Source organism: Cervus elaphus, chromosome 30 (assembly GCF_910594005.1).
Source record: "Cervus elaphus chromosome 30, mCerEla1.1, whole genome shotgun sequence".
In the NCBI taxonomy this organism is placed as follows: Eukaryota; Metazoa; Chordata; class Mammalia; order Artiodactyla; family Cervidae; genus Cervus; species Cervus elaphus.
This window is the reverse complement of record NC_057844.1, coordinates 46,999,490-47,026,383: the sequence shown is the minus strand read 5'-3', so window position 1 is coordinate 47,026,383 and position 26,894 is coordinate 46,999,490. Positions and strand designations below refer to the sequence as shown.

The 26,894-nt window shown below is 37.5% G+C and overlaps 1 protein-coding gene across 5 annotated transcripts in view; it reads right to left on the bottom strand.

Moving 5' to 3' along the window:
- The window catches only part of PIBF1 (progesterone immunomodulatory binding factor 1), a 222,445-nt gene that overhangs the window by 123,817 nt on the left and 71,734 nt on the right, over positions 1 to 26,894 (bottom strand). For all 5 annotated transcript variants that reach the window (XM_043891786.1, XM_043891787.1, XM_043891788.1 and 2 more), the window contains one exon: positions 26,469 to 26,567. In XM_043891786.1, the coding sequence (XP_043747721.1) occupies positions 26,469 to 26,567 (99 nt within the window). The remainder of the gene's footprint in view (positions 1 to 26,468; positions 26,568 to 26,894) is intronic.

The following is a 26,894-nucleotide window of genomic DNA, read 5'->3' as shown; positions in this document are numbered from 1 at the left end:
TACCTGCTTCATATTTTGTTAATTTTATCCTTTTTTTGATGCTATTACAAACAGTACTAAAAAACTTTTAATTTTCAAAAATTTCAACTACTTATCACTAGTATACAGAAATATAATCGACTTATTTTCATCATGACCCTGTGTTCTATAATCTTGCTAGAGATGAGTTTAACAGCTTGCTTGTAGATTTCAGCTATGATACTTTAAGGGAACGATCTACTTCAGCCTTAATTTCCTCACTTAAAAAATAGCCATTTGTGAGAAATAATAAAACTTGAGAAAAAAAATCAAAGAAGGGGAAAAAACCCCTCTCAAAACATTTTGACACAGTATCTAATCCACAGAAAGTATTTAGCATTTATTAAATCTCTTAAATTTCAGAGTTCTTAGCATAAGACTCAGCAATGTTGACATGTCCCCAGTTTTTATCTTACAGTCCTAATCTTTCTCCTGGGCTTGAGATCCTTATTCCCATTTACCATATTTTTATTATGTCAATGATGTGTTAGAGCTTCAAGTACAAGTTCTAAATCAGTGTCATAACCCTCATTCATCCGTAAATTACTTCTGCTTTCACAAAATCTTATTTCTGATTATGAAATTATTGTCAACTTCACTACCCCAAATTTTGTAGAAATCACTGATAACTGCCCCAAACACACAAACCTAGTTAAGTTACTGAATCTTTACTAATCACAGTAGCTATTGTTTAATGTTGATTATGTGGCAAACTCTATGCCAAACACTAATTTGGTCTTCACAACAATTCTATGATTAAGTTACTATTATTGTCATTTTATACATGAGGAAACTGAGGCACAGAGGTTAAACATCTTTCCTAAAGTCATGTACTCAGTAATGATGGAGCAAGTATCACAACTCGGGCAATCTACATCTGGAAATAGTAATCTGAAACATAAATTATATTGCCTCTAATATGTGCAGACCATAGGATCCACTTGTTTGTGGAGATGGTGGGATTGGGTGCTTTTAAGATGACATTTAGGGAAATCCAGGAGACAGTTAATAATCCATTAAAATAAGCATCCTCAGCATGATGTTCCAAAAAAAAAAAAAAAAAAAAAAAAAGGTGCAAAGAGGCCAGGAATAAATGGGAAACAAAATCACGACTGTGTTATTCAGCTGGGCTCAACAGTGAAAACCGCAATTTAGAAGTCTCTGGTAGATGGGAATGGAGAATCTCAACTCTGGATGGCTCCTGGAGACTAAATACATCAGTGTGTGTGTATACATTGCCAAAGACTAAAGAGAAGTGCAAGTGATCTCCGACCCCGTTTTTCCAGTCACAGGAAAAGAGGAAATGGAAGAGCAGCCTGTCCTCACGATTGTCAGAGATTAGAGACCAAAACGAGGAACAACACCCGAACAATCTTGGAATAGGAGCCAAACATATTAGGGACTTCTTTTCTCTGGGAAAGGAAGTGTGGTGAGTAGCGAACAGGGTAGAGAAATCTCCACAAGTCACCAGCCCCTAGCTGTATTTCTAAAACCAATTTTCCCATCTATTCCCTGGGCTATCACACCAATTGAGGCCATGGTTACCTGTCACCTGACCGTCAGATGCTCCCATTCATGGTATCTTGAATTACTCTGAAAATATACATTATTTCTCTGAATATATATTAATACCAAGTTAATTATCTAAAATGATTCTCATCACATTACCCCTCACAGCTCACTGAAATGAATATAAGCTCTTTGTTTTTAATTTCAGGCCTGCCAGAATATGAAACTATCTGTCTCCTCTGCCTAAACGTACATATGCCAAATCAGTTGACTGAATTATCTGTTATTTCCTGATAATCCTTTAATTGTTTTCCTTCTACATTTAGGAAGGTTTGTAAAGTTTTGGGAATGCCCTTCTCTCAGATCTGCATATCATAATTTAAACTTCAGATGCTTGTTTCACATACCCCCTCCTCTAAAAGATCATTCCCTATACTACTTTAAAATAAATAGGGACATTCATAGACCAGTATAGATCCTTGAGATACAGAACATTTTGCTTTAAAATATAAATATGTATATAGTTATTTTACCTCTTTGGAAACAAAAATCATATCTTAAGAAATTTTTTCAGTGTTATGCACAAAGGTTCAAAGACTATTGAGTTGAACACTTTCTAGTCCATTGTAAGAAAAATTTAGAGATGTTACCTATTACTCTTGTCATAGTCCACACTTCACCAAAGAGAAATCTGAGTACAACATACATATTTTTCTCTACATTCTCCTCTGAAAGCATAGCGAGAGAGATATTTCTCTTCTGCTTCCTGAGGTTCACAGAAATGTACAGGGTTCATAATGTTGGCTCACATTTAAAACAAAAAGAAATAAAGTAAGCAATGTTACACATTTGAAATGGACAGGAAGGAGGCCTTAGATTCATTCAGATATTAAGGAATTGAGGGAAGCAGAGAACATTTCATAAAATTGTGCAGTGGATACTCAATTCTCACAGAGAAGAGGCAGTATGACCATATCCAGTATATTTTTCCCTGGTGGCTCAGTGGTAAAGAATCCGCCTGCCAATGTAGGAGACACAGGTTTGATCCCTGGGTTGGGAACATCCCCTGGAGGAGGAAACGGCAGCCAAATCCAGTATTCTTGCCTGGAGAATCCCATGGACAGAGGAGCCTGTCAGGCTATAGTCCAAGAGGTCGCAAAGCGTCAGACACAGCTTAGTGACTAAACAACAATATTCCATTACACAAGTGATACAGGAAAATGAGTTTAGCTGTATGGAGTTTACTTTGGGTACACAATCATGTATGTACAAATTTATAACACTTATCAGATAGTATCAGCAATTAAAAATTCTTATAAATTTATAAATTGTATAAATGTATAAATTGTTTATAAATTGTATCATTTTTATAAATAAAATTCATAAAAAGAAAAACGACACCTTTTCCATAGTCTATTCAAATGAACCCCAAGAATTACAATTGCTAAACTTTTTATTGAAAGCTTATAAAAAGTGTGAGCCATTAATTCAACATTGCTCTAGCGCTCTCTACCATCAAAGACATATGTATAGTTTAAGACCACATAAACATCAGCTGTATCTTGTTGTTGTTCAGACTCTCAGTCATGTCCGATTCTTTGTGACCCTATGGACTGCAGAATGACAGATTTCCCTGTCTCTCGCTGTCTCCCAGAGCTTGTTCAAACTCATGTCCATTGAGTCAGTGATGCCATCCAGTCATCTCATGCTCTGTCGCACCCTTGATCTCTTGCTCTCAGTCTTTCTCAGCTTCAAGGCCTTTTCCAACGAGTCAGCTCTTTGCATCAGGTGGTCAAAGTATTGGAGTTTCAGCTTCAGCATCAGTTCTTTCAATAAATATTCAGGGTTGATTTCCATTATAATTGACTGGTTGGATCTCCTTGCTGTCCAAGAGACTCTCAAGAGTCTTCTCTAGCAGCACAGTTCAAAAGCATCAATTCTTCGGTGCTCAGCTTTCTTTATGGTCCAACTCTCACATTCGTACATGGCTATTGGAAAAACCATAGCCTTGACTATATGGACCTTTGTTGGCAAAGTGATGTCTTTGCTTTTTAATACACTGTCTAGGTTGGTCACAGCTTTTCTTCCAAGGAGCAAGCATCCTTTAATTTTATGTCTACAGTCACTGATGCCGTGATTTTGGAGCCCAAGAAAATGAAGTCTGTCACTGTTTCCATTTTTTCCCCATCTATTTGCCATGAAGTGATGGGACTGGATGCCATGATCTTTGTTTTTTGAATATTGAGTTTTAAGCCAGTTTTTTCACTCTCCTCTTTCATCTTCATCAAAAGGTTCTTTAGTTCCTCTTTTCTTTCTTCCATTAGAGTGGTATCATCTGCATATCTGAGGTTATTAACATTTCTCCTGGAAATCTTGATTCCAGCTTGTGATTCATCCAGCCCAGCATTTTGCATGATGTACTCTATATATAGATTAAATAATGTGTCACAGGGTGACAATATACAGCCTTGACATCCTCTTTTCCCAATTCTGAACCAGTTCGTCATTCCATGTCCGGTTCTAACTATTACTTCTTGACCTGCAAACAGGTTTCACAGGAGGCAGGTAAGGTGGTCTGGTACTCCCATCTTTAAGAATTTTCCACAGTTTATTGTGTATACTTTAATTGGTAAAGGTAGTTCTGCTTAAAATTTGTGGGATGAAAACTGGTACATAAGCCTGCAGAAAGGCTACTAGAGCTTACAATTTCTTATAAGTGTAATGCTTAATATTTAAGGGAGATAATAGAGCTGAGCAAGAGGTGGTTTCTATCATGATAAGAGTCATTATTTGCTATTGGATAACATAATTGTACAGTAGCTAGTAACATGGAAAACTGGCTAAAAAAATTGTTATCCTTTAGAAGCATTCAGTTCATGGTTTTAATTTTCAAAAATTAGAGACCAGAATTTTAGTTAAAGAACTTGATTTATATTTTACAAGTGCTATTACTTTGAGGTAAAAAAAAAAAAAAATCTATGTTTACTATACACAAATGATTGGATTTCATAACACATTTTCCATTTAAACATCTGTTGACTTATTTCTGGATCAAATGCACAGTTTAACTAATGGCAAAAGATGAGAAATGAATAAGAATAGACATGTCTTGTGGTACCAACATACAGAACATTCCATTCTCATAAGTGACAGGCTATTAACCATACTGTGATTTTCCTCTAAACTACTTTAAAAATTATTTCAAAGCTAACATTTCATTGTCATTTACAGGAATATGAGTTCCTCTACATGTTTACATGTGGACAGTCTATCTGACCTGAATGATCTGGGTGCACCCTTGCCTGGAGGCTGGGAGATGTATTCTTTTGGTCATTTTCCACCTCTGTGATTTTGGACAAAAAGTATGTTAGAAATGATAGGCATCATTACATTTGGAGTATCTGAATATTCTCGCTAACAGAAATTTATATTTGGGCTTCCAGTGAATTAAAGGAAAACATCTGAATTCTAATAATAGACAGGTGGATGTCAGTTAAGTTTCGCTGTTTGAAGATCTATTAACTCATTTCCTACTTTTGACAAATGTACAGATTAGACTTCTAACTTGTAAAATAAAAACATATTGCCTTTAAGTTAAAAAAATCCATTAAAAAATACACATGGATATATTAGTGGGCTGGCTAAAAAGTTTTTCTATAAGATGTTATGGCAAAATCCAAACAAACTTTTTGGCCAACACAATGTTTTGAAACTCTCAAATAATGCAAGGGAAATCCCAATAGTATGAATTACTAATGACTAAAATAAATGGTAAGTTGAGGAAAGGGACCTCCTTCATCCAAGAGTTTTGTAACAGTCAAGGTTATCCACCTGCATGAAGTAGTTTGACCAGATCTAGTTAGAGCCTGCTCCAACCCTTTGTCTTTATTGTGCCAAACAGAGAATACACAATTAAAGTTTAAAAGTCAACTAACTGGATGGTGAGAATAAATAATAATAGTTAACCTTTATTGAGAATTTAAACTGCAAAATAAATATCATTTAATTCTATGATGCACAGAATTATATAATGTATAGTTATGTTCCTTCATTTACAGTAAAACCCTTTAATGGATAAAAGGAATTGAGAATATCTTCACATCTGGTAACAATGATTTCTGGAATTTCTTCATACTAGTAACAATGATTTCTACAGAAGGAGAAACTAAATGATCACATATCCAGCATATGACATAGAAATAAACAGGTTACACACACATTTATTAAAACCAGGAAGGGCTAAAAGTTTGCTGAATGAAAAAAAAATGAGTATAACAAAAATAAAACATGGAAGTCATTATATTATTAAAAGATCTTACTTATTGAATCTTAAGTATAGTAAAGCAAAAAGTACTCGCTATATAGAAGAAAGCAATTATATGGTCTAAATGAAGTTAATATAGCTTAGCTTAAAGCTGTATTTTTGCACTCTGTTAAAAACATCTAATTCTGTTTCTTTAACTCAGAATGTAACTGCCATGATGTTCTTAAAAAAATATTATTAGAAGTAGGATGTCTTTTAATTCAGAATAAATATATGTCACACATCATATGGTACAGAGGCTAGAATCTATAAGGTGTCATTTAAAATCGAGTAATTTGCTAAATGTCACATTAGTAGGTTGAAAAGATAATCCAACTTTATACTAATTCAAATGACTTAAAAGGCAAATGGAATGAGTTGAATGGTGGGCTGTCCCCAAAATGTATGTCCATGTTCTAATCCCCAGGACCTGTGAATATTACCTTACGTGGAAAAAGGGTTTTTGCAGATGTGATTAAGCAAATATCCTGAGAGGAAGAGCCTGCCTTGGGTTATTTGGGTGGGCCCTAAATGCAATCACACATATCCTTACAAAACACATACAGAGGAAAAGGTGATATGAAGACTGGCAGAGACTAGAGAAGATGTGGCCACAAGCCAAGGAAAGCGAGGAATGCCTGGAGCCCCAGAAGATGGAAGAAGCAAGGAGTGGAGTGTCCCTGGAGCTTGTGGAGAGAGCATGGCCTTACAGACACCTTGGTTTCAGACTTCTAGCCTCCAGACTGAGAGAATAAATTTCTGCTGTTTTAAGTCACAAAGTGTTGGATAATTTATTATGGCAACCACAGGAAATTAATACAGTATCACTGTGAATTTTGTTATTGTTTTTAACATGCATACTGGAGAGCAAAAATGTACATATTGATGCTGTTTAACATCACACATGTTGTGCTTCATATTCCACTTACTGATGGAATGACACAATTCTGTGGCAGAATGAACACTGGGACAGGAACAAAGAGAACACATATCTACTTCTAATGCTGCTCCTAATAACAGTATAACTCAGGACAAGTCATATAACCTATTTAGGATTCTTTCCTCATCTGCTAAACGGGTAGAATGTTTTCAATAACTAAGCTTTTCCCAGCTCTAAAATTTAGGGAACCTTTAAAGTTCCCGAAAAGGAATAAAAGCAGAGTGTAAACATTTTTATGATAAAAATAAAGATATTAAAATTGTAACAATGGACAGTTTGGTCAACTGAAATCTCCCAGAAGACTGTAAGATTCACAGGATTGTACAAATTTATAAACAGGAATTATTAAATACTCATCATATGTAAAATTCTCCATAAAATATTAACTTTTACAAACATTCATGTAATACCAGTTATATGTCCAGAAATGTGTCAGGCTCCAAGTAATATAATAGAAAAAAAGTCTGAATGATTTATAGAAACTGAATTACTACCTATTATATGGCCATTAAAAAAGTTAATACACTTAAAACCCTTAAACAGTGCTAGGCATAGTAAGAGATCAATAAATATAAACTTTATTACCTAGAATAAATCTTTTTTCTTGAGTGCCTTCTATCAATAAGAAGAACCTTATAGCGCTTTAAGATAATATTAGGAGGGTTATGCAGTAACAAAATTTTTAAAAGCTTAACTATCTGATTTTTATTCATGGCAACCATTTTTTATTCCTTCAAAACATAACACTTCCAATCAATTCTGTTTCCTTTTTACTGAAAGGACTTTTCATAATGACTGCAGTACTGAAGTATAATTTAGAAGCAGTCTCTAAAACTGGAAGTAACGTTCATCTAAATATGCCTGCCAAGTTTAAAAATGTATTAGGAGTTAAATTGAAACATGTTGAAAATGACTCATTGTGGACCAGAATATACACTGTAGGAAATAAGAGCTCATTTACAAGTGGGAGAAATACACTCACACTTCATCTGTGGTAATTCTCTGGACTTTCCTTCCAGTAAACATCATATTTTAAAATAATCGTGGAAAATATCTTACTTTTAACTGAAGTTTTTATGAGTTGATTTAGTCAGCTGGCATTCCAACTTTTTACACATATCTTTTTTTGGACATGGATATATTTACCAAATGTAAATCTATGAAAATTTCCCCCTAAGCAACAGAGCAGCAGCCTATAAAGAAAGCTATACAAACGCATGCATGTGCGCACACACACACCCGCCCACCCACCCACCCACACATACCCCTCTTTCTGATTCAATTCATATACATAAAGACTGACCAGCTATGACTCTGGATTTCTAAGAAAGCATCTTGAAAAATGTGCAGATATATGATGATGTGTTTTCTTTCATTTACAAACACATGTTATTGATAAGTCACCCAGAGCATGTGCTTGAGTTCTTTTTCTAGTAACACTTACATATTTGTACTGATTCTATCTACTCTCTCCACTTGGGACCAAAAATCACAATTTGTGAGGCAGCTGGTTAGATTTAGAAAAGATGATAGAACACTCTCATCCTCCTCCACTTACCTCCACAAAAAAAATAAAATAAAAGGTCTGCAAGATGAATGGACCTGAAACCTTGATCCTACTATCACCATATTTTCACTAAGCTAATTAATGAGCTACATACTGAACTATATCTGTGATCATAAATTAATGTGGCCGTAAGCTAGATTCAGTGAAAAAGTGTGCACTTTCCCTGTGGCAAATGTGATGCCTAAATATTCCGAAGGATCTCTTCATTGTGTATATATTGTCATGACAGAGGGATTCTCAAGGCCCTAAATTATTTTAAAACAATTTTAATAAATGCATTATTCCAGAATAGTTTTAGATCATGTGTTATTTTTCACTTAAAAAAAAAGATCTTTTGCACCTCTTTTGTTTTGGCTGTGCTGGATCCTCGTGACAGCACAAGGGCTTTCTTTAATTGCAGCGCATAGGCCTCTCCTGTTGCAGCACATGGGCTCTGTAGCCTGCAGACAGTAGCCGGGCGCACAGGCTCTAGAGCACGCAGGCTTAGCCGCCCCACAGCATGTGGAATCTTAGTTCCCCGACCAGGGAATGAATCTGTGGCCCCTGTCTTGTAAGGTGGATTCTTAACCACTGGATCACAATCACAGTCTCTCTTTCTCCTCTTTAAAATATCCAGAGTTACTTACTGTGAAAATAACATAGTGTAATTTTTGACTCAAACTGTATTTCCTTTCCTATATACTAGGGGGTCCATCACACTTAAAATTGCCAGAAAAGACACATTCAGTTGTCTGTCATCTTAAGAATTTATGTTTTCTGTTTTATGCTTCTTTGATGCTTGCTTTGTTATCTATCTTTTGTTATAAAGTCTATGCTTTCTTTTTCTTTTCCCTTCTCCTCTGGCAATATGCAAGTATGTTGTCTGTTTTCTGTTTAATTAATGTTTTCTTTCATAACCAATATGCTTAAATATATATTTGTTGATAAAGCTATTGATTCTTATGAAGTTTGAGGAAATTATAATTATACAATATTATATATATTATATACACACTATTTTCCTCTCACCATCAATTCTCTAATTTTAGTTGCAAGTCGCTATTTTTGCCTTTACTTATGTTAAATTATTATTTTTATGCTGTAGTTTCCCCTTAACTATTATGATTACAATGTGTTTTGAAACCAGAATGACAACAGTTATTATGATTTAATTTTACATTAAGTGTTCACTGCCAGTTCTCTTACACCTTAACACCTCAGTTCATGAGTTCTTTGATTCTTTGGCTGTGGTGACATGCTTTTAAAGTGGCTTCAGTCATGCCCAACTCTCTTGTGACCCCATGGACTGCAGCCCACCGGGTTTCTCTGTCCATGGAATTATCCAACAAGGACACTGGAGTGGGTTGCCATTTCCTTCTCCAGGGGATCTTCCTGACTCAGGGATCGAACCTGAGTCTCCCACGTCCCCTGCACTGCAGGCAGATCCTATACCCGCTGAGCCGGTGGGGGAAGCACAGGTTACAGTTTTAAGTAGGCTTCTTTAAGGAGGGCCATATGGGTAACAGGTTTCCTGAGTCCTCATAGGACTAGTGACTTTTCATCACTCAGGATGCAAAAATGTCACCCCTCACATAGTTTCACTTCCTTGAGTCACACTTTCATTTCATCTCTCTCAAATAATTGCTACTTTCTAAAAATTACTTTATTTGTTGTTTATTTACATGCATTCTGATTTACACCATAAGAATGTAAATTCCACTGAGACAGAGACCTTTTGTTAAATCTTCAATTCCACTGTCAAGAAGTGCTTGCTTAAAATAGAAGGCTAACAAATATTGTCAGGAACTTCCCTGGTGATCCAGTAGCTAAGACTCCGACCTCCAATGCAGGAGACTGGGGGACCCTTGGTAAGAGAGCTTGATCCCACAATGCCACCACTAGGACTATGCCTGCTGCAACTGAGGATCGCATATGCAGCAACTAAGACCTGGGGTTGCCAGAGCAATCAATTAATCAATCAATATATTTTTAAAAAAATAATACTGCTAAACAAATAAAGTACAAAATTATGGAAAGAGAAAATTAAGCTCAACCAGTATTTTGTTCCTTAGCAAATGACTTACTTATCCAGTCCAGATACTTCTAATAATGTTCCTTTAAGTTATATTTAACAACTTCACTTGGATTTACTGCACTGTTGTTCCTGTTCTCTCCACACCACCCAGAATGTGGTGAGTTCTGCTAAACTGCAGATCCTTATCTCAGAAAGAATTTTCTTCTACTATATCTCTAAATATTTTTTCCTCTTCCATTTTGTTTTCTTATCTTGACACACTAACTTTCTCCTTTTTTTTTTTTTTAAATTCTTCTTGATACACTAATTCTCTGAACATGGATATATTTTGTCTGTTCTCTATGTCTAATGTCACGTCACTAAATGTTTGCATGACTTCTTTCTCTTTCTGTTTTGTTTTGGTCTGTTTCTGCTTTAGAAACCTCCATTTTCAAATTATCAATTCAATGTTCTGGATCACCCTCCCGCCTTTTCCTATCCTCACTTTTTTCTTTAATTCCTTATTAAGTTCTGTGCATCATCAGTTCAGTAGAGTTCAGTCACTCAGTTGTGTCCAATTCTCTGTGACCCCATGAACTGCAGCACGCCAGGACACCCTGTCAATTATCAACTCCCAGAACTTACTCAAACTCATGTCCATTGAGTCAGTGATGTCATCCAACCATCTCATCCTCTGTCATCCCCTTTTCCTCTTGTTTTCAATCTGTTCCAGCATCACGGTCTTTTCAAAAGTCAGCTCTTCGCATCAGGTGGCCAAAGTGTTGGAGTTTCAGCTTCAGCGTCAGTCCTTCCAATGAATATTCAGGACTGATTTCCTTTAGGATGGACTGGTTGGATCTCCTTGCAGTCCAAGGGACTCTCAAGAGTCTTCTCCAACACCACAGTTCAAAAGCATCAATTCTACAGTGCTCAGTTTTCTTTACAGTCCAACTCTCACATCCATACATGACTGCTGGAAAAACCATAGCCTTGACTAGACGGACCTTTGTTGGTAAACTAATGTCTCTGCTTTTTAATATGCTGTCTAGATTGGTCATAACTTTCCTTCCAAGGAGCATGGGTCTTTTAATCTCATGGTTGCAGCCACCATCTGCAGTGATTTTGGAGCCCCCCAAAAATAAACTCTCTGTTTTCATTGTTTCCCCATCTATTTGCCATGAAGTAATAGGACCGGATACCATGATCTCAGTTTTCTGAATGTTGAGCTTTAAGCCACCTTTTTCACTCTCCTCTTTCACTTTCATCAAGAGGCCCTTTAGTTCTTCTTTCTGCCATAAGGGTGGTGTCATCTGCATATCTGAGGTTATTGATATTTCTCCCAGCAATCTTGATTCCAGCTTGTGCTTCTTCAGCCCAGCGTTTCTCATGATGTACTCTGCATATAAGTTAAATAAGCAGGGTGACTATATACAGCCTTGATGTACTCCTTTCCTGATTTGAAACCAGTCTGTTGTTCCATGTCCAGTTCTAACTATTGCTTCTTGACCTGCAAACAGATTTCTCAGGAGGTAGGTAAGGTGGTCTGGTAATCCCATCTCTTTAAGAATCTTCCACAGTTTAATGTGATCCACACAGTCAAAGGCTTTGGCATAGTTAATAAAGCAGAAATAGATGCTTTTTCTGAAACTCTCTTGCTTTTTTGATGATCCAATGGATCTCGGCAATTTGATCTCTGGTTCCTCTGCCTTTTCTAAATCCAGCTTGAACATCTGGAAGTTCACGGTTCACATACTGTTGAAGCCTGGCTTGGAGAATTTTGAGCATTACTTTGCTAGTGTGTGAGATGAGCGCAATTGTGCAGTAGTTTGAACATTCTTTGGCATTGCCTTTCTTTGGGATTGGAATGAAAATAGACCTTTTCTCAGTTTTCCAAATTTGCTAGCATATTGAGTACAGCACTTTAGTAGCAGCATCTTTTAGGATTTGAAATAGCTCAACTGGAATTCCATAGCCTTCACTAGCTTTGTTTGTAGTGATGCTTCCTAAGGCCCACTTGACTTCACATTCCAGGATGTCTGGCTCTAGGTAAGTGATCATACCATCGTGGTTATCTGGGTTATGAAGATCTTTTTGTTATAGTTCTTCGATGTAATCTTACCACCTCAATATCTTCTACTTCTGTTAGGTCCATACCATTTCTGTCCCTTATTGAGCCCATCTTTGCATGAAATGTTCCCTTGGTATCTGTAATTTTCTTGAAGAGATCTCTATTCTTTCCTATTCTATTGTCTTTCTCTATTTCTGTGCATTGATCACTAAGGGAGGCTTTCTTACCTTTCCCTGCTATTCTTTGGAATTTTGCATTCAAATGGGTATATCTTTCCTTTTCTCCTTTGCTTTTCACGTCTTGTCTTTTCTCAGCTATTTGTAAGGCCTCCTCGGACAACCATTTTGCATTTTTGCATTTCCTTTTCTTGGGGATAGTCTTGATCACTGCCTCCTGTACAATGGCATGAACCTCCGTTAATAGTTCTTCAGGCAGTCTATCAGATCTAAGCCCTTGAATCTATTTGTCACTTCTACTGTATAATTGTTCGGGATTTGATTTACGTCATACCTGAATGGTCTAGTGGTTTTCCCTACTTTCTTCAATTTATGTCTGAATTTGGCAATAAGGAGTTCATGATCTGAGCCATTGTCAGCTCCTGGTCTTGTTTTTGCTGACTGTATAGAGCTTCTCCATCTTTGGAATATAATCAGTCTGATTTCGGTATTGACCACCTAGTTATGTCCATGTGTAGAGTCTTCTCTTGTATTGTTGGAAGAGAGTGTTTGCTACGACCAGTGCGTTCTCTTGGCAAAACTCTGTTAGCCTTTGACCTGCTTCGTTTTGTACTCCAAGGCCAAATTTGCCTGTTATTCCAGGTATCTCTTGACTTCCTACTTTTGCATTCCAGTCCCCTATAATGAAAAGGACATCTTTTTTGGGTGTTAGTTCTAGAAGGTCTTGTAGGTCTTCATAGAACCGTTCAACTTCAGCTTCTTCAGCATTACTGGTCGGGGCATAGACTTGGATTACTGTGACATTGAATGGTTTGCCTTGGAAACGATCAGAGATCATTCTGTCGTTTTCAAGATTGCATCCAAGTACTGCATTTTGGACTCTCTTGTTGACTATGATGGCTATTCCATTTCTTCTAAGGGATGCTTGCCCACAGCAGTAGATACAATGGTCATCTGAGCTAAATTCACCCATTCCAGTCCATTTTAGTTTGCTGATTCCTAAAATGTCAATGTTCATTCTTGTCATCTCCTGTTTGACCACTTCCAATTTGCCTTAATTCATGAACCTAACATTCCAGATTCCTATGCAATACTGCTCTTTACAGCATTTGATTTTACTTCTATCACCAGTCACATCCTCAACTGGGTGTTGTTTTTGCTTTGGCTCTGTCTCTTCTTTTTTTCTGGAGCTATTTCTCCACCGATCTACAGTAGCATATTGGGCATCTACCAACCCAGGGAGTTCATCTTTCAGTATCCTATCTTTTTGCCTTTTCATACTGTTCATGGGGTTCTCAAAGCAGGAACACTGAAGTGGTTTGCCATTCCCTTTTCCAGTGGACCACGTTTTGTCAGAACTCTACATCATGACCCGTTTGTCTTAGGTAATCCTACATGGCAGAGCTCATAGTTTTATTGAGTTAGACAAGGCTGTGGTCCATGTAATCAGATTGGTTAGTTTTTTGTGATTGTGTTTTTCATCCTGTCTGCCCTCTGATGGAGAAGGATAAAAAGCTTATGGAAGTTTCCTGATGGGAGAGACTCACTGAGGGGTAAACTGGGTCTTGTTCAAATGGGCAGGGCCACGCTCAGTAAGGGGCTTCCCTTGTAGCTCACTCAGTAAAGAATCTGCCTGCAATGCAGGAGACCTGGGTTTCATCCCTGGGTGGGGAAGATCCCCTGAAGGAAATGGCAACCCACTCCAGTATCCTTGCCTGGAAAATCTCATGGACAGAGGAGGCTGGTGGGCTGCAGTCCATGGGGTCGCAAAGAGTCTGCACACTGAGTGACTAACACCAACACATGCTCAGTAAACCATTAATCCCATTTTCTGTTGATGGGCGGGGCTGTGCTCCCTCCCTGTTGTTTAACCTGAGGTCAAACTATGGTGGAGGTAATGAAGGTAATGGCGACCTCCTTCTAAAGGTCCCATGCTGACACTGTTGCGCTCAGTACCCCCAACCCTGCAGCAGGCCACCTCCAACCCACCCCTCCCCTGGAGACTCCTGGACACTCACGGGCATGTCTGGGTCAGTCTCTTGTGGGGTCCTGCTCCTTACTCCTGGGTCCTGGTGCGCACAAGGTTTTGTTTGTGCCCTCCAAGAGTCTGTATCCCAGTCCTGCGTAAGTTCTGGAAGTACTATGGTGGGGTTAATGGCAACCCCCTCCAAGAAGGCTCATGCCATACCCAGGTCTAATGCACCCGGAGTCCCTGCCCCTGCAGCAGTCCACTGCTGACCCATACCTTCACAGAAGACACTCAAACACAGTTCTGGCTCAGTCTCTGGGGGGTCTCTGGGTCCTGGTGTGCACAGGCTTGTTTGAGCCCTCTGAGCATCTCTGGTGGGCATGGGATTCTAAATGTGATTTTGCCCCTCCTACCATCTTGCTGGGGCTTTTCCTTTCCTTTGGACGTGGTATCTTTGGTATCTTATTGGTATCTTATTTGGTATCTTCCTTTGGTATCTTATTTTGGTGGGATCCAACATTCTCCTGTCGATGGTTGTTCAGCAGTGAGTAATTTTGGGGCTCTCACAGGAGAAGGTGAGCACACGTCCTTCTATTTTGCCATCTTAAGGGAGTGCATCATATTTCTAGATAATTTCTTTCTTTAACTTTGCCAGCTTCTTTCCATCTTATCTTCTGTAATATCTTTGGTTTCAAAGAGGTCTGTGCTTTCTTCAATTCTTTAAGTTGTGAATAGTTAATAATAAAAAAAAATCTTTTTAGAGTCCTAGATCTTTTAAAATGTTCTCTTTATCTTCTACAGCTTTCATAGTGCTCCTGCTGTCTCCTTCCATTTAAAAACATTTACATACATCCCCTTCCTGTCTTTTGTGAAACTCTTCCCTTCCCCAAATCACCCTTAAGAATGAAGGCAGTTCTAACCAAGCCTTCATTTTGTCCCTTTTCTGTTTAACAAGACATTATTTGTATTGCTCCATTATCCAATGAATTGGAGAACTAGGAAGACATTATCTGATCAGCAATTTCCTTGCTTAAAGAAGGGGAGAAAGCTGAGATTGTATGTTTATACTCCTTGCCTTGTTTCTCATATTTTGTACTCATTTCTCTCTTTCTAGAAGAGCTATTCATGTTGGCAAAAAGTCAGTTCAGAGTAAAAATTTCATCAGAACCCCTCAGATTTTAGACAACCCCCATTCAACCTACGGCAAAGCATTTTTTTCTGCACATTTATTTGCTTTAATCCAACCCATCACTCTTGGTTGGGAATCTAAATTACACCAAAAGAAAATAAGATACAGTACAGCCAAATAGGCTCCCTCCTAGCCTGGCGTTCCTGCAGATATTTGATGAAGGAAGAGCTGGTAATTGCCAGCCTTCACCCCTTCACTTCAGGGTCAAGCTGTCTAATACAACAGCCTGAGGTCACAAGTAGCTAATTTAAATTAATTAAAATAATAAAAGATACTCAGTTTCTCAGCCACACTAACAAACCTTCAAATGCCCTGTGTGGCTAGTGGCTACTGTATGGGAGGTCGGGGCAGATAAAGAATATCTTCATTACAACAGAAAGTTCTATTAGAGAGTGCTAGAAGTGGTTAAGAATTTCCTCTACATACGATCCACCCCACTGTACTCTTTCTGCTGAATCCTAGAGCTCTCTCATTACACTGTCTCTGACCAAAATTCTCTGAAAATTGTGATACCATAATTCTTAGTTTCCAATGGAGATGAGAGTTTTTCATTTTATTCATATAATATACACATGGAGAATACCATAAAAATACTCTTATAAAATCTTCATTTTTAGAAATCCTCCATCAGTTTAACACTTTAGAGTTCCCTTAAGGACAAAATTTTCTTTAAACCATAGGTCAGAGTTGCCTAGCCTATGATTTTATGCAATACTGGCCAACTTACCACCAAGAATGGAAGGAGGGACATCCAAGTGGGTTATGTGACGGGTACAAGGTACTCAATTTGCTAAATGTATTTACTTAATGAAAGTGTGTTTTAAGTGTGAAATTTGAAGAGAATTACCCACTGGGTTCACTATGACATCTAGGTTTAACCAATCACCAATGACTGGTTAAGAATTAAGTAAAAAGCCTAAAACATTTAATCAGTGATGTCTTTCTAGGTTGATGTGCTAAGCAACATCCTCTGAAACATTTAAATTGCTTTCAATTCATCATTTATTTATAGTGTCATTAACTTCCCATTTCCCATGTGTCTACCAAGATGTTCTTAATTTTAATAAAAAGCTTTGCTGAAACTGAGATATCTTCTGTCAGGCGAGTGTATGCTCCTCGGTTCTTTGTCTCGTCACAACAAAGATTTCGAGTGACGGGCATTAAAGCCCCCTCGGCCTGTCACAGCTCTCGGGTCTTGAACAGACCGTGTTATAGCTCTCAGGTCTCGAATGGACCATGCCATAGCTCTTAGACAAATCAGTGTTACAGCTCACTGTTACAGCTCTATGTTATTTATAAGATAGCAGGCCAATCCATCTTCAAGGCGTGAGGGCACGTTGATCCAAAGACGCGAAAAGAAGAGCCCCGGAGCGCACAGGAGAGAGAGAGAGCCCTCTTTGGCTCCTCTTTTTATATGTTTTTTTTCTTCCCCTGGGCCTGCCCTATGCAAATTGGGCTTAGGCAGGAGTGCTGTTCTACCTGAAGTCCTCACTCCGGTCCTCGGACCCTCGACTGTTCTATTTTTGCAGGCTTTTCCCTTCCTTGTCTTTTAGCCACTGCCATTTTGGACTCCTTTCCCCTAGTCTAACTACCTAACACTTCTATCATTGGCATTCTTCTCTAGAAGTTCTAGTAAATCCCTCAAAAAAAAAAAACAAAAAAACAACAACACAAAAAGTAGAAGTTGTTTGCCAAGGCTTGATAATTAACTTATGATAACTTCCAGTTTTCACCATTTCCATTTATAAATGCTTACTATCTGCTTAATAAACTGTTTTAGAATGTTCATGGTGGGCTACATTTAAGTTTACTGATGCATATAGTACTGGAATCTTTCCTCTTCTGTCTTTAGAGCATAGTGACATTTGCTTATTTCCCATCTTCTAGAACTTGGTCTGATAACAGTTTGAATGAGACAAACAGCAGTTACAAAGTTCTTTCAAATCTCAGGGTACCAAGGGCATTAGCCTTAGAGAAAAAGCTTATATTTTCTTTGAGATTACTGGTTAATTAAGGCACCAAGAAGGGCACAGTGATAGATACTGTTGTAGTGTTTCCCAAACACGTATTTGAGGAATGAATAGCTCAGGATCATTTGGGGAGCTTTGTAGGAAGCCCAAATTCCTGGGGACCCTCTACAAAGTAGAGGGAGGCAAAAAAAAAAAAAAAGTCTTCTGAAACAAAACAAAAAAGTCTCTCCAGGTAACTGAAATTCATCTAGATTTGAGAACCACTGATACAGTAAAATCAAGTCTGGGACACTCTTTTCAGCATTCAAACTGCCTTCATGATGGAAAGAGTCAAAAGGAATACGGTAAGCTCTGATCAATTGAAATTGATAAATATTTGTTGAGAACTATTTATATCAAAGACACTGAATGGAGAGCTTATCTCACTAGAGAGGCAAAGATATGGATGAGAAAAACCTCTGACCTCAAAAAAAAAACCCCAACACTTCAGAGCGAAAGATTTGTAAACTAAACACACAATTATAATGCTAGGAAATAGAGAGAAGAGATGTCAATATTTCTGACAGGAACTTAAGGCATGCATGGAAGACAAGATCAGTGATTTCAGTCTTACCTCATGAATGTGCATCTACCTGACAGGTGAAAGGTAAGATACATGAGAAAAGGGAAAGAAAAGGTCATTCTTAGCAAAGAATACATATAAAAGGGTGATCGAGGAAGCACCACACTCTTGCAAAACCTGAAAAGATCAACTAGTCCTGAGTATAAGGGGAGAATCAAAAGAAAGATCTGCAACTGGGAAGACAGGCAGGAAGTCTGTGAATGACTTTAAATGCTAAGTTGTGTGCAGTCTGGATGCCATTCTTCTGAATGACATGATTAGAGCTCTCAGTTTTAGAACATTATTCTCAAAGAATGAGTGATGAAAATAGGGCTAAACTGAAAGTGGCAAGATGGTTCAGAGGCTATTGTAAATAGTTTGGGCAAGAGAAAAGAAAGATTTGACTAAAGCAGTGGCATCTGGGTTTAAGAGGAGGGACATGATTAGATATATTTAGAAATTAGAAATAACATGACATTTGTTTAGTTTAAGTGTTCAGAGAGGCCCTTCTGGACTATCCTATCACGATATACCCTGCCTGAGCCATTATTCCTCCTCCAATCTAGTTCAGAGCAATCATCAAAACACATAATTATAATAATCATGAATCTGTTTGATTATTTTCTGTCTCCCTCAATTGACTCTCAGTAGGGGCAATCTCCCTTCACTGATTTATTCATGTACATCAACATCCAGCACAGCAAATGGCCCATGGTAGTTGTCAATAAACACTTCTTGGTTGAATAAAGGGAAGAGGAGTGAGGGAAAAAAAAGTAGATGTGAACCACCAGCTCTCTTGTTCAAGTGCCTGGGCAAATAATGACATTAGTCAGAATGCAGAACTATGGGAGGAGAAACAGGTCTGGGCAAGAGGACTGACTGAGGGGGAGAGATGGAGCAATCAATTAAGAGACTACTGTACACAATTACAACATGACACCAGTCAAGAAGCAACGAGAAGCTGACCCAGGATGATGGTGGCAGGAATGTAGAGGATTAGACAGATATGACAGGGGTTTTAGAAGCTATGAAATTTAGCAAGATTACACAGAGGAACAAGGGGAAAGGAGTATTATTCTGGAAGGTCAAACAGAAATAAATGACTTAAGCATGGTGATATAGTTTATTGATGTGAGGTCAGCTAAAGCCACTTTTTGTTTTGGGCAGGGTGAATGTGGGCGGAAGCTGAGTTTGTTTCAGAAATACTGAGTTTCAAGTCCCAGAAAAACATCGAGGTAAAAATGTCAATCACATAGCTGGAAATACAGTTTACAAAACGTAAGAAAAGATACGATTTGAGTTTCAAAGCACTTTTGGTCATTCCCTAAAGTGACAGTTAAAAGCTGAGCAGAAGAGATTTCAGAAAGAAGAGACATACATATGCATATGATCCAACATATCAATAAAAATAATCAGAAGTCATGAAAACAAAATAGAAAAGGAAAAAAATGAACTGTTTCAGATTAAAGGAGACTGAAGAGTCATGATAACTAAAAGAAGAGCATAATTTGGATGGGATGTTTGGGCCAGGAAAAAAACTATTATAAAAGGACATTATTGGGACAATGACAAAAATGAATAAAGGTGTTATTATCAATGTTATCCTGAACTTGACAAGTGTCCTGTGGTTATATAAAAGAATATTCTTATTCCTAGAAAATAAACTGTGAAGATGTAGAAGTAAACTATGCAGAAAAAAAAAATAATGTGTGGGGGAAGAAGGGAGAGAAAGAGGAGAGAGAGAGAGAATAATAATAATAGAACAAATGTAGTTAAATGCTAGAAAGGGGCGTATCTAGATAAAAGACCTAGAGGAGTTCTTTGCATCATTCTTGTAACCTTTGTGCACAAACGAAATTTGAAATAAGTTAAAAAAGAATAAGGACCAAGATAGAATGCTAAAGCCCAGTTTTGATTTGATAACATCAACAGTGAATTGATCCTCTGAGAGTGATATCCATTGAAAGTTATTCTGGCTTGAGGAGAGAAGAGGTTTATGCTGCCAGGAATGGAAACAGCTTTCTCTGTATCAATTGTTCCATTTACACAACAAGATATGCTGATAACTCTAGTCTATTACTGTATAAAGATGTTCTGTCCCACAGACTAACAATACTGGCATCCATCATTAATTTTCCTGATGTAGTTTTTTCTGTTTTTTGGCTACAGAAGCCACCCAGTCCTTCTTTGAGAAAAAACAGACCGACAGAAAACAATATCTAATTGTTCTGTGCATGTGTGTGTTTTGACTCGCTGCACGAAAATACTCAAGATGTATTCTTTTGAGGAGGAGAATAGGTGTATCACTTTAGAACCTGTAGTACCCTTTAAGCCCAATTATAGGCCACAAACTATCCATGAGTGGCCACAGGACCCCCTGGGCCATTGTTTCTGGTGGGACAAGGGATTTCAGATCAGACCAATACCTTATAAAGAAAAAGAAAGAGAGATGAGAGGTGGATAAAACAAAATCCATACACTGTGATCCGAATATGGGTGTTTCTCATCAGGTCTTTTCAAAGCCTTGTGTCTAGACCAAGAAGGAAGAAATAGTTTTCATCTCAGCAATAAATTTCTTAATGTTTTCATGTACATGACATTCTATACTACTAATTCCAAAGCCTTTACTAGGAAAGGAATAGAGTCACTTGTGGTAACTTAGGATGTAATGAAACCAGTTTAGAATATCCTATACAAGTGGCCAAATATATGTCAGATGGAAGAGCAGCTTAAAAGCCGAAAGAAAATTTGAGAACATGGAGCTTGACTGTTTCAATATAAATGAAACAAACCAATGGGCAAACAGAACATTCCAAAAAATAAGAGAACTCAAGTAATAAAACATAATTTTATAAACTCTGAAAAATCATCAGAGTAGCTTACAACTAAAGAAGGCACTTTGCAAATTTTCAAAGAAAAAATACTAAAAATTGTTTAAGAAGCATGAATTTATTATATATTCTTTCTTTCATAGAGAAATATGCCAAAAGAGTAACTTAATATATAGGGATTGAGAATCAAGAATTTTTGCATTCAAATAACAACTATGATGTGAATTATTTTATGTAACCATGAAAACTAAGGATAATGTGAATAAAATTACCACAGAATTTATTAAGTAAACAAAGTTTAAACACAGTATAAATAATTTTTATTTCAAATTTCAACATCCTTTCTCCCATCTCAAATGACACTAACATTTATGTGCCTGCTGAAGGAGCAAGGCAAGATTAAAAACAAACAAAGTTAAAACAATATAAGAATATGACAAAAGGTAGAATAAAGGCATGTCAAAACTGTTCTACTCTTGGGGATAAAGCACTGAATGGAAATTTAGGACAGCTGGCTGCTATATCAAGCTTTAAATTAGCCCAATATAACATATGACTCTCTTAATCTACTCACTAGATCTCCTATTCTCTCTTATCTTCTGTCATCTATAAGTAAAAAATAAGGACAAAATTCTACTATCACCAGAGAAGTTGTAGGGATTGAAATCATAATGCCAAGTAATATTCATTTAACAATACCTACAAACTGAAAAAAAAATTTCAAATACATCAAACCATAGCTAAAAAAAAATTAAAATAACTATAACTGAAAAAGAAAGACTATTAAAATTAACTCTGAAGAAGGCAATGGCAACCCACTGCAGTACTCTTGCCTGGAAAATCCCAGGGATGGGGGAGCCTGGTGGGCGGCCGTCTATGGGGTCACTGTGAGTCAGACACGACTGAGTGACTTCACTTTCACGCACTGGAGACGGAAATGGCAACCCACTCCAGTGTTCTTGCTTGGAGAATCCCAGGGGTGGGGGAGCCTGGTGGGCTGCCATCCATGGGGTCGCACAGAGTCGGACACAACCGAAGCGACTTGGCAGCAGCAGCTGGATTATAAACTTAAGCTAAGATTCAAACACAGGCCTCTCCTGTAGGATCCCACAGATGTAACAGTGTATTCAAATTTATTCTGTTCACCCTGATTGAGTTTAAAAATTTCCCCTTGGGGCAGAAAGAGTCTTCAGAGTGCTTATAGAGATTCAAAGCAACAGAAGGAGAGGTAAATAACTATTCCTGCTCATGAAAGCTGGGTATTTGTTACTTATTAAATAAATTATATAACTTGAATTGGGACATATACAGGTCTTTTCTATGCCTGAGAGAAGTCCGACTTGTTTTTATAGAAAATTAAAGTCTTGAGCAAAAAGCCTTTTTCATTCATGTTTGCAAGTGGCATACCACTTCCTTACATTTCTCTTTATAATAACACAGGTTGTTTAATCATTAAATGAAGCATTTGATAAAGTAAAACTTTCAACAAAATAAAAAAGTTGCGATTAGTTATACTTGACTAGAAAATTGTGTATAGACATGTCTCAGGCTTTACTTAAGCACAATTCAGGGAAATCACAGTGCATGTAAAGAATGAAACACATCTGTTTATTCTGATTTTGACACAAAGGAAGCCAGAGTAAAAACTCAACCCCTGAAAAATAAAACAAATATTTTTCCTGGGGTTTCAACATATACAAAACATATACATGATATTCCCAAAATATTCCTAGGCCAACTATATTCAAAAGAACTTCAGTGGATATTTAAATATATATAGAGAGTATCTTTTTCAAATATTGTGTTAAACACTAGGTTTTTATTAAAAAAAAAAAACAGGAAAAGTGAACTACGGAGATTTATAAGATACAAAAATAGCTTGGGTTCACCACTTCTTTTACATGATAACTTAATCAGTGTATTAACTCTTTCGAACTGTTGTTACAGATAATTTCAGGATTAAAATGGACTTCAGGGACTTTCCTGGTGGCCCAGTGGTTAAGAATTCGCCCTGCAATGCAGAGGACATGGGTTTGATCCCTGGTTGATAAACTAAGATCCCACATGTTGCTAAGCAACTAAGCCTGCACACTGCAACTACAGAGTCCATGTGCCTCAGTGAAAAAATCCTGTGCCAAAACTAAGACCTGATGCAGCCAAATCAATACATACATACTTAGGAAAGGAGGGAGAGAGAGACTTTAAACTCATCAAGCTACCCACTTGATACTTCAATCTTTATAAACACAATCCTACTGAATGCTTAGCCAGTTGATGCCTGCACATTTCTGCTGATGGAGAACACACTCAATGCCAAGACATTTTGAAAAGCCCTGTCAGAAAGCTTGGGCTTCCCTGGTAGCTCAGTTGGTAAAGAATCCGCCTGCCATGCAAGAGACCCTGGTTCGATTCCCGGATCAGGAAGATTTGCTAGAGAAGGGATAGGCTGCCCATTCCAGTATTCTTGGGCTTCCATGGAGGCTCAACTGGTAAAGAATCTGCCTGCAATGCGGGAGACCTGGGTTCGATCCCTGGGTTGGGAAGGTCCCCTGGAGAATGGAAAGGCTACCCACTCCAGTATTCTGTCCTGGAGAATTCCAGGACTGTATAGTCTATGGGGTCACAAAGAGTCGGACACGGCTGAGAGACTTTCACTTTCATCAGAAAGCTTATCTTGACTCTTTTTTGTAATGCCTACTCAGTTGTTCCAATTCCACTACTTTAGACCTTACCAAGTGAGAAGAGTACCCTTCAAACATTTGTAGACAGTTATAATCTGGGCACTAACAGGATGTTTTCTAATATTTTGAGTAGGTTTGGTCAATTTCCTCTTAAGACCTTTGGTTTAGAGCTTGGGTGCCCAGACCCAGGGTGATTCTATAAACAAGATAATTCCTGATCACATTCTAGATATAACTTCTATTACCATAGAATAGTATCTCCATATGAAAATCTTCCAAGTTGTCTTTGTATTTTATTCTAAGCTGATACAGAAATATTAATATCTCCTTTTTTATATTTTTTTTATTTTTTAAATTATGGAAGTATGATAACACATTTACAGGAGACCTGGAAAATTATGAACAAGGTTCATACAGTTCATACAGATCAAGGTTACATACAGTCCCACTATTTAATATCTCCTTTTAATGTACTTTCATTTTATTGAGCTTTGCACATGCTGAACTTTTTTGTTTCCTCTTACAAACTGAAGGTTTGGGGCACCAAGCAAGTACACCAGTGCCATTTTTCCAGTATCTGCTCACTTTCATATTGGTGTCACATTTTGGAAACTTCTCATAATATTTTAAACTTATTATTATTATATTTATTATAGTGATCTGGGATCAGTGATTTTTATGTTACTACTGTAATTGTTTGGGGGCTCCAGAAATCTTGCCTATATAAGATAACAAACTATTTATAATATTCTCTGAACTATCTTCCTGTTATTAGCTTAGTACTACTTTCATCACTCATTCTTCCAGGGTAATTATTCTAGAACTGGGGACTCTGATCATGTTAGTCAACAGAATGGCATACAGACTGCACAGCCTAGTACTCAAAGTCATTCACAGACTCTCTGCCTATCTTCTCAGGCTCTCTCCCTCTCCTTGGGCCTCCCTATTCCCTGAGACACAACGATACTGAAATTACCCCTACAATGGCCTCTAAAGTGTTCAAGTGAAAGGAAGAGGCACACATTTCTCATTTTAAATCAAAAGCTAGAAATGATTACGCTTAGAGGCACATTGAAAATTGATATAGGTTGAAAGTTGATATAGGCTGAAAGTTAGGCCTCTTGTGTGGAAGAGTTAGCCAAGCTGCGGATATAAAGGAAAAGTTCTTGGAAGGCAATTAAAAGTGTGTCTCCAGTGAACACAAAAATGATAAGAAAGTAAAACAGCCTTACTGCTGATATGAAGCAAGTTTTAGTGGTCTAGATAGATGATCAAACCAGCCACCATGTTCCCTTAAGCCAAAGCCTAGTACAGAGCAAGGCCTTAAGTCTCTTTGATTTTTGGAAAGCTAAGAGAGGTAAGGAAGCTGCAGAAGAAACGTCTGAAGCTTGAAGAGGGTGGTTCACGGGATCATGAAATTTAAGGAAAGAAGTCATCTCCATAACATAAAAGTGCAAGGCAAACCAGCAAGTGATGATGTAAAAGCTGTAGCAAATTATCCAGATGATCTAGCTAAGATAATTAATGAAAGTGGCTACACTAAACATAGATTATCAGTGTAGATGGAATAGCTTTCTATTGGAAGAAGATGCCACCTATCACTTTCATAGCTAGAGAGGAGAAGTCAATGCCTAGTTTCAAAGTTTCAAAGAACAATCTGACTCTCTTGTTAGGGGCTAATGAAGCTGTCGACTTTAAGGTGATGCCAATACTCATTTACTGTTCTGAAAATCCTAGGTGGCCTAGAATTGTGCTAAACCTACTCTACTTGTCCTCTATAAGTGGAACAGCAGAGTCTGGAGGACCCTGATCTGTTTATAACAAGGCTCACTGAATATTTTAAGCCCACTGCTGAGAATGACTGCTCAAAAAAAAAGAAAAAAGAAAAAAAAAACCTTTTCAAAATATTACTACTCAATGACAATGTATTTATTTAACTAACAGTTCTAATGACAGACGCACAATGACATGAATGCTGTTTTCATGTCTGCTAACACGTAACATAACTGATTCTGTAGTCCATGGGTCAAGGAGTTATTTCAACTTCCAAGTCTTTCATGGTAAAACAATCATCTACTGATGATTAGCAATTTCACTCTTAGGTGTTTATATGAGAGAAACGGAAACATATACCCACAAAAAGACTTGTATACAAACATTCATAGCAGCTTTATTCATAGTAGCACCAAACTGGGAAAAAAAACAAATGTCCACTGAGAGGTGAATGAATAAACAAACTTGTGTATATTCATGTCCAGCAAGTTAAGAAATGAACTACTGGGATAACATAAAATGGATGAAAACATACAATGTTGAGTGAAAGAACTCAGACACAAAAGGGTACACACCGCACAATTCCATTTCTTTTCAGTCCATGAAGAACAAAACTAAACTATGGTGAGAGAAATCACAAAGTGTTCACCTCTTGATGGGTGGCGGCTGAGACTGACCAAAGGGACATAAGGAAACTCCTTAGGGTGACTACACTGTTCTCTATCTTGTTTCAATATATACAATTATCACATAGGTAAATTATTACATGTACATAATACTTAAACGAAAATTAAACTTCTATTAAAAAGATATATTCTAAAGGAAAGAGTAATAGGAACAAAAATCAAAGTTTCAACGCCTCTGTTTTCAGGATGCTTACCTGTCTAAGAGCTGATCATGTTTTTCTAGAGCATTCTTTTCAGCCATCACTGCACGGTCCTTTTCAGCCACAGCATTATCCCTTGCTTCTCGGAGGTTTCTAAAATTTAAATATATATTTCAGTTATTTCAAACACACAGTATCCATCTTTTAAAGACTCATAAATGGAGTCGGACTAACTGATAATCTTAGGGATGCCCTAAGGGTTGGGTGATCCACAGTGCAAGTAATATGAACATGCCTGGCTTGGTGAGTTTCTCTAGCAGCACACAGCAGCATAGGTACAAATAAGCTCTAATCTTTAAGTGTCATGCTACCTTTCGCCACAATTTTTCTCAACATGGTTGAAGGCAGGCTGGCTGGTTTGTATATATAGCAACTCATTTAACCCTGCCATAATGTAATGCTGCTGCTGCTGCTAAGTCA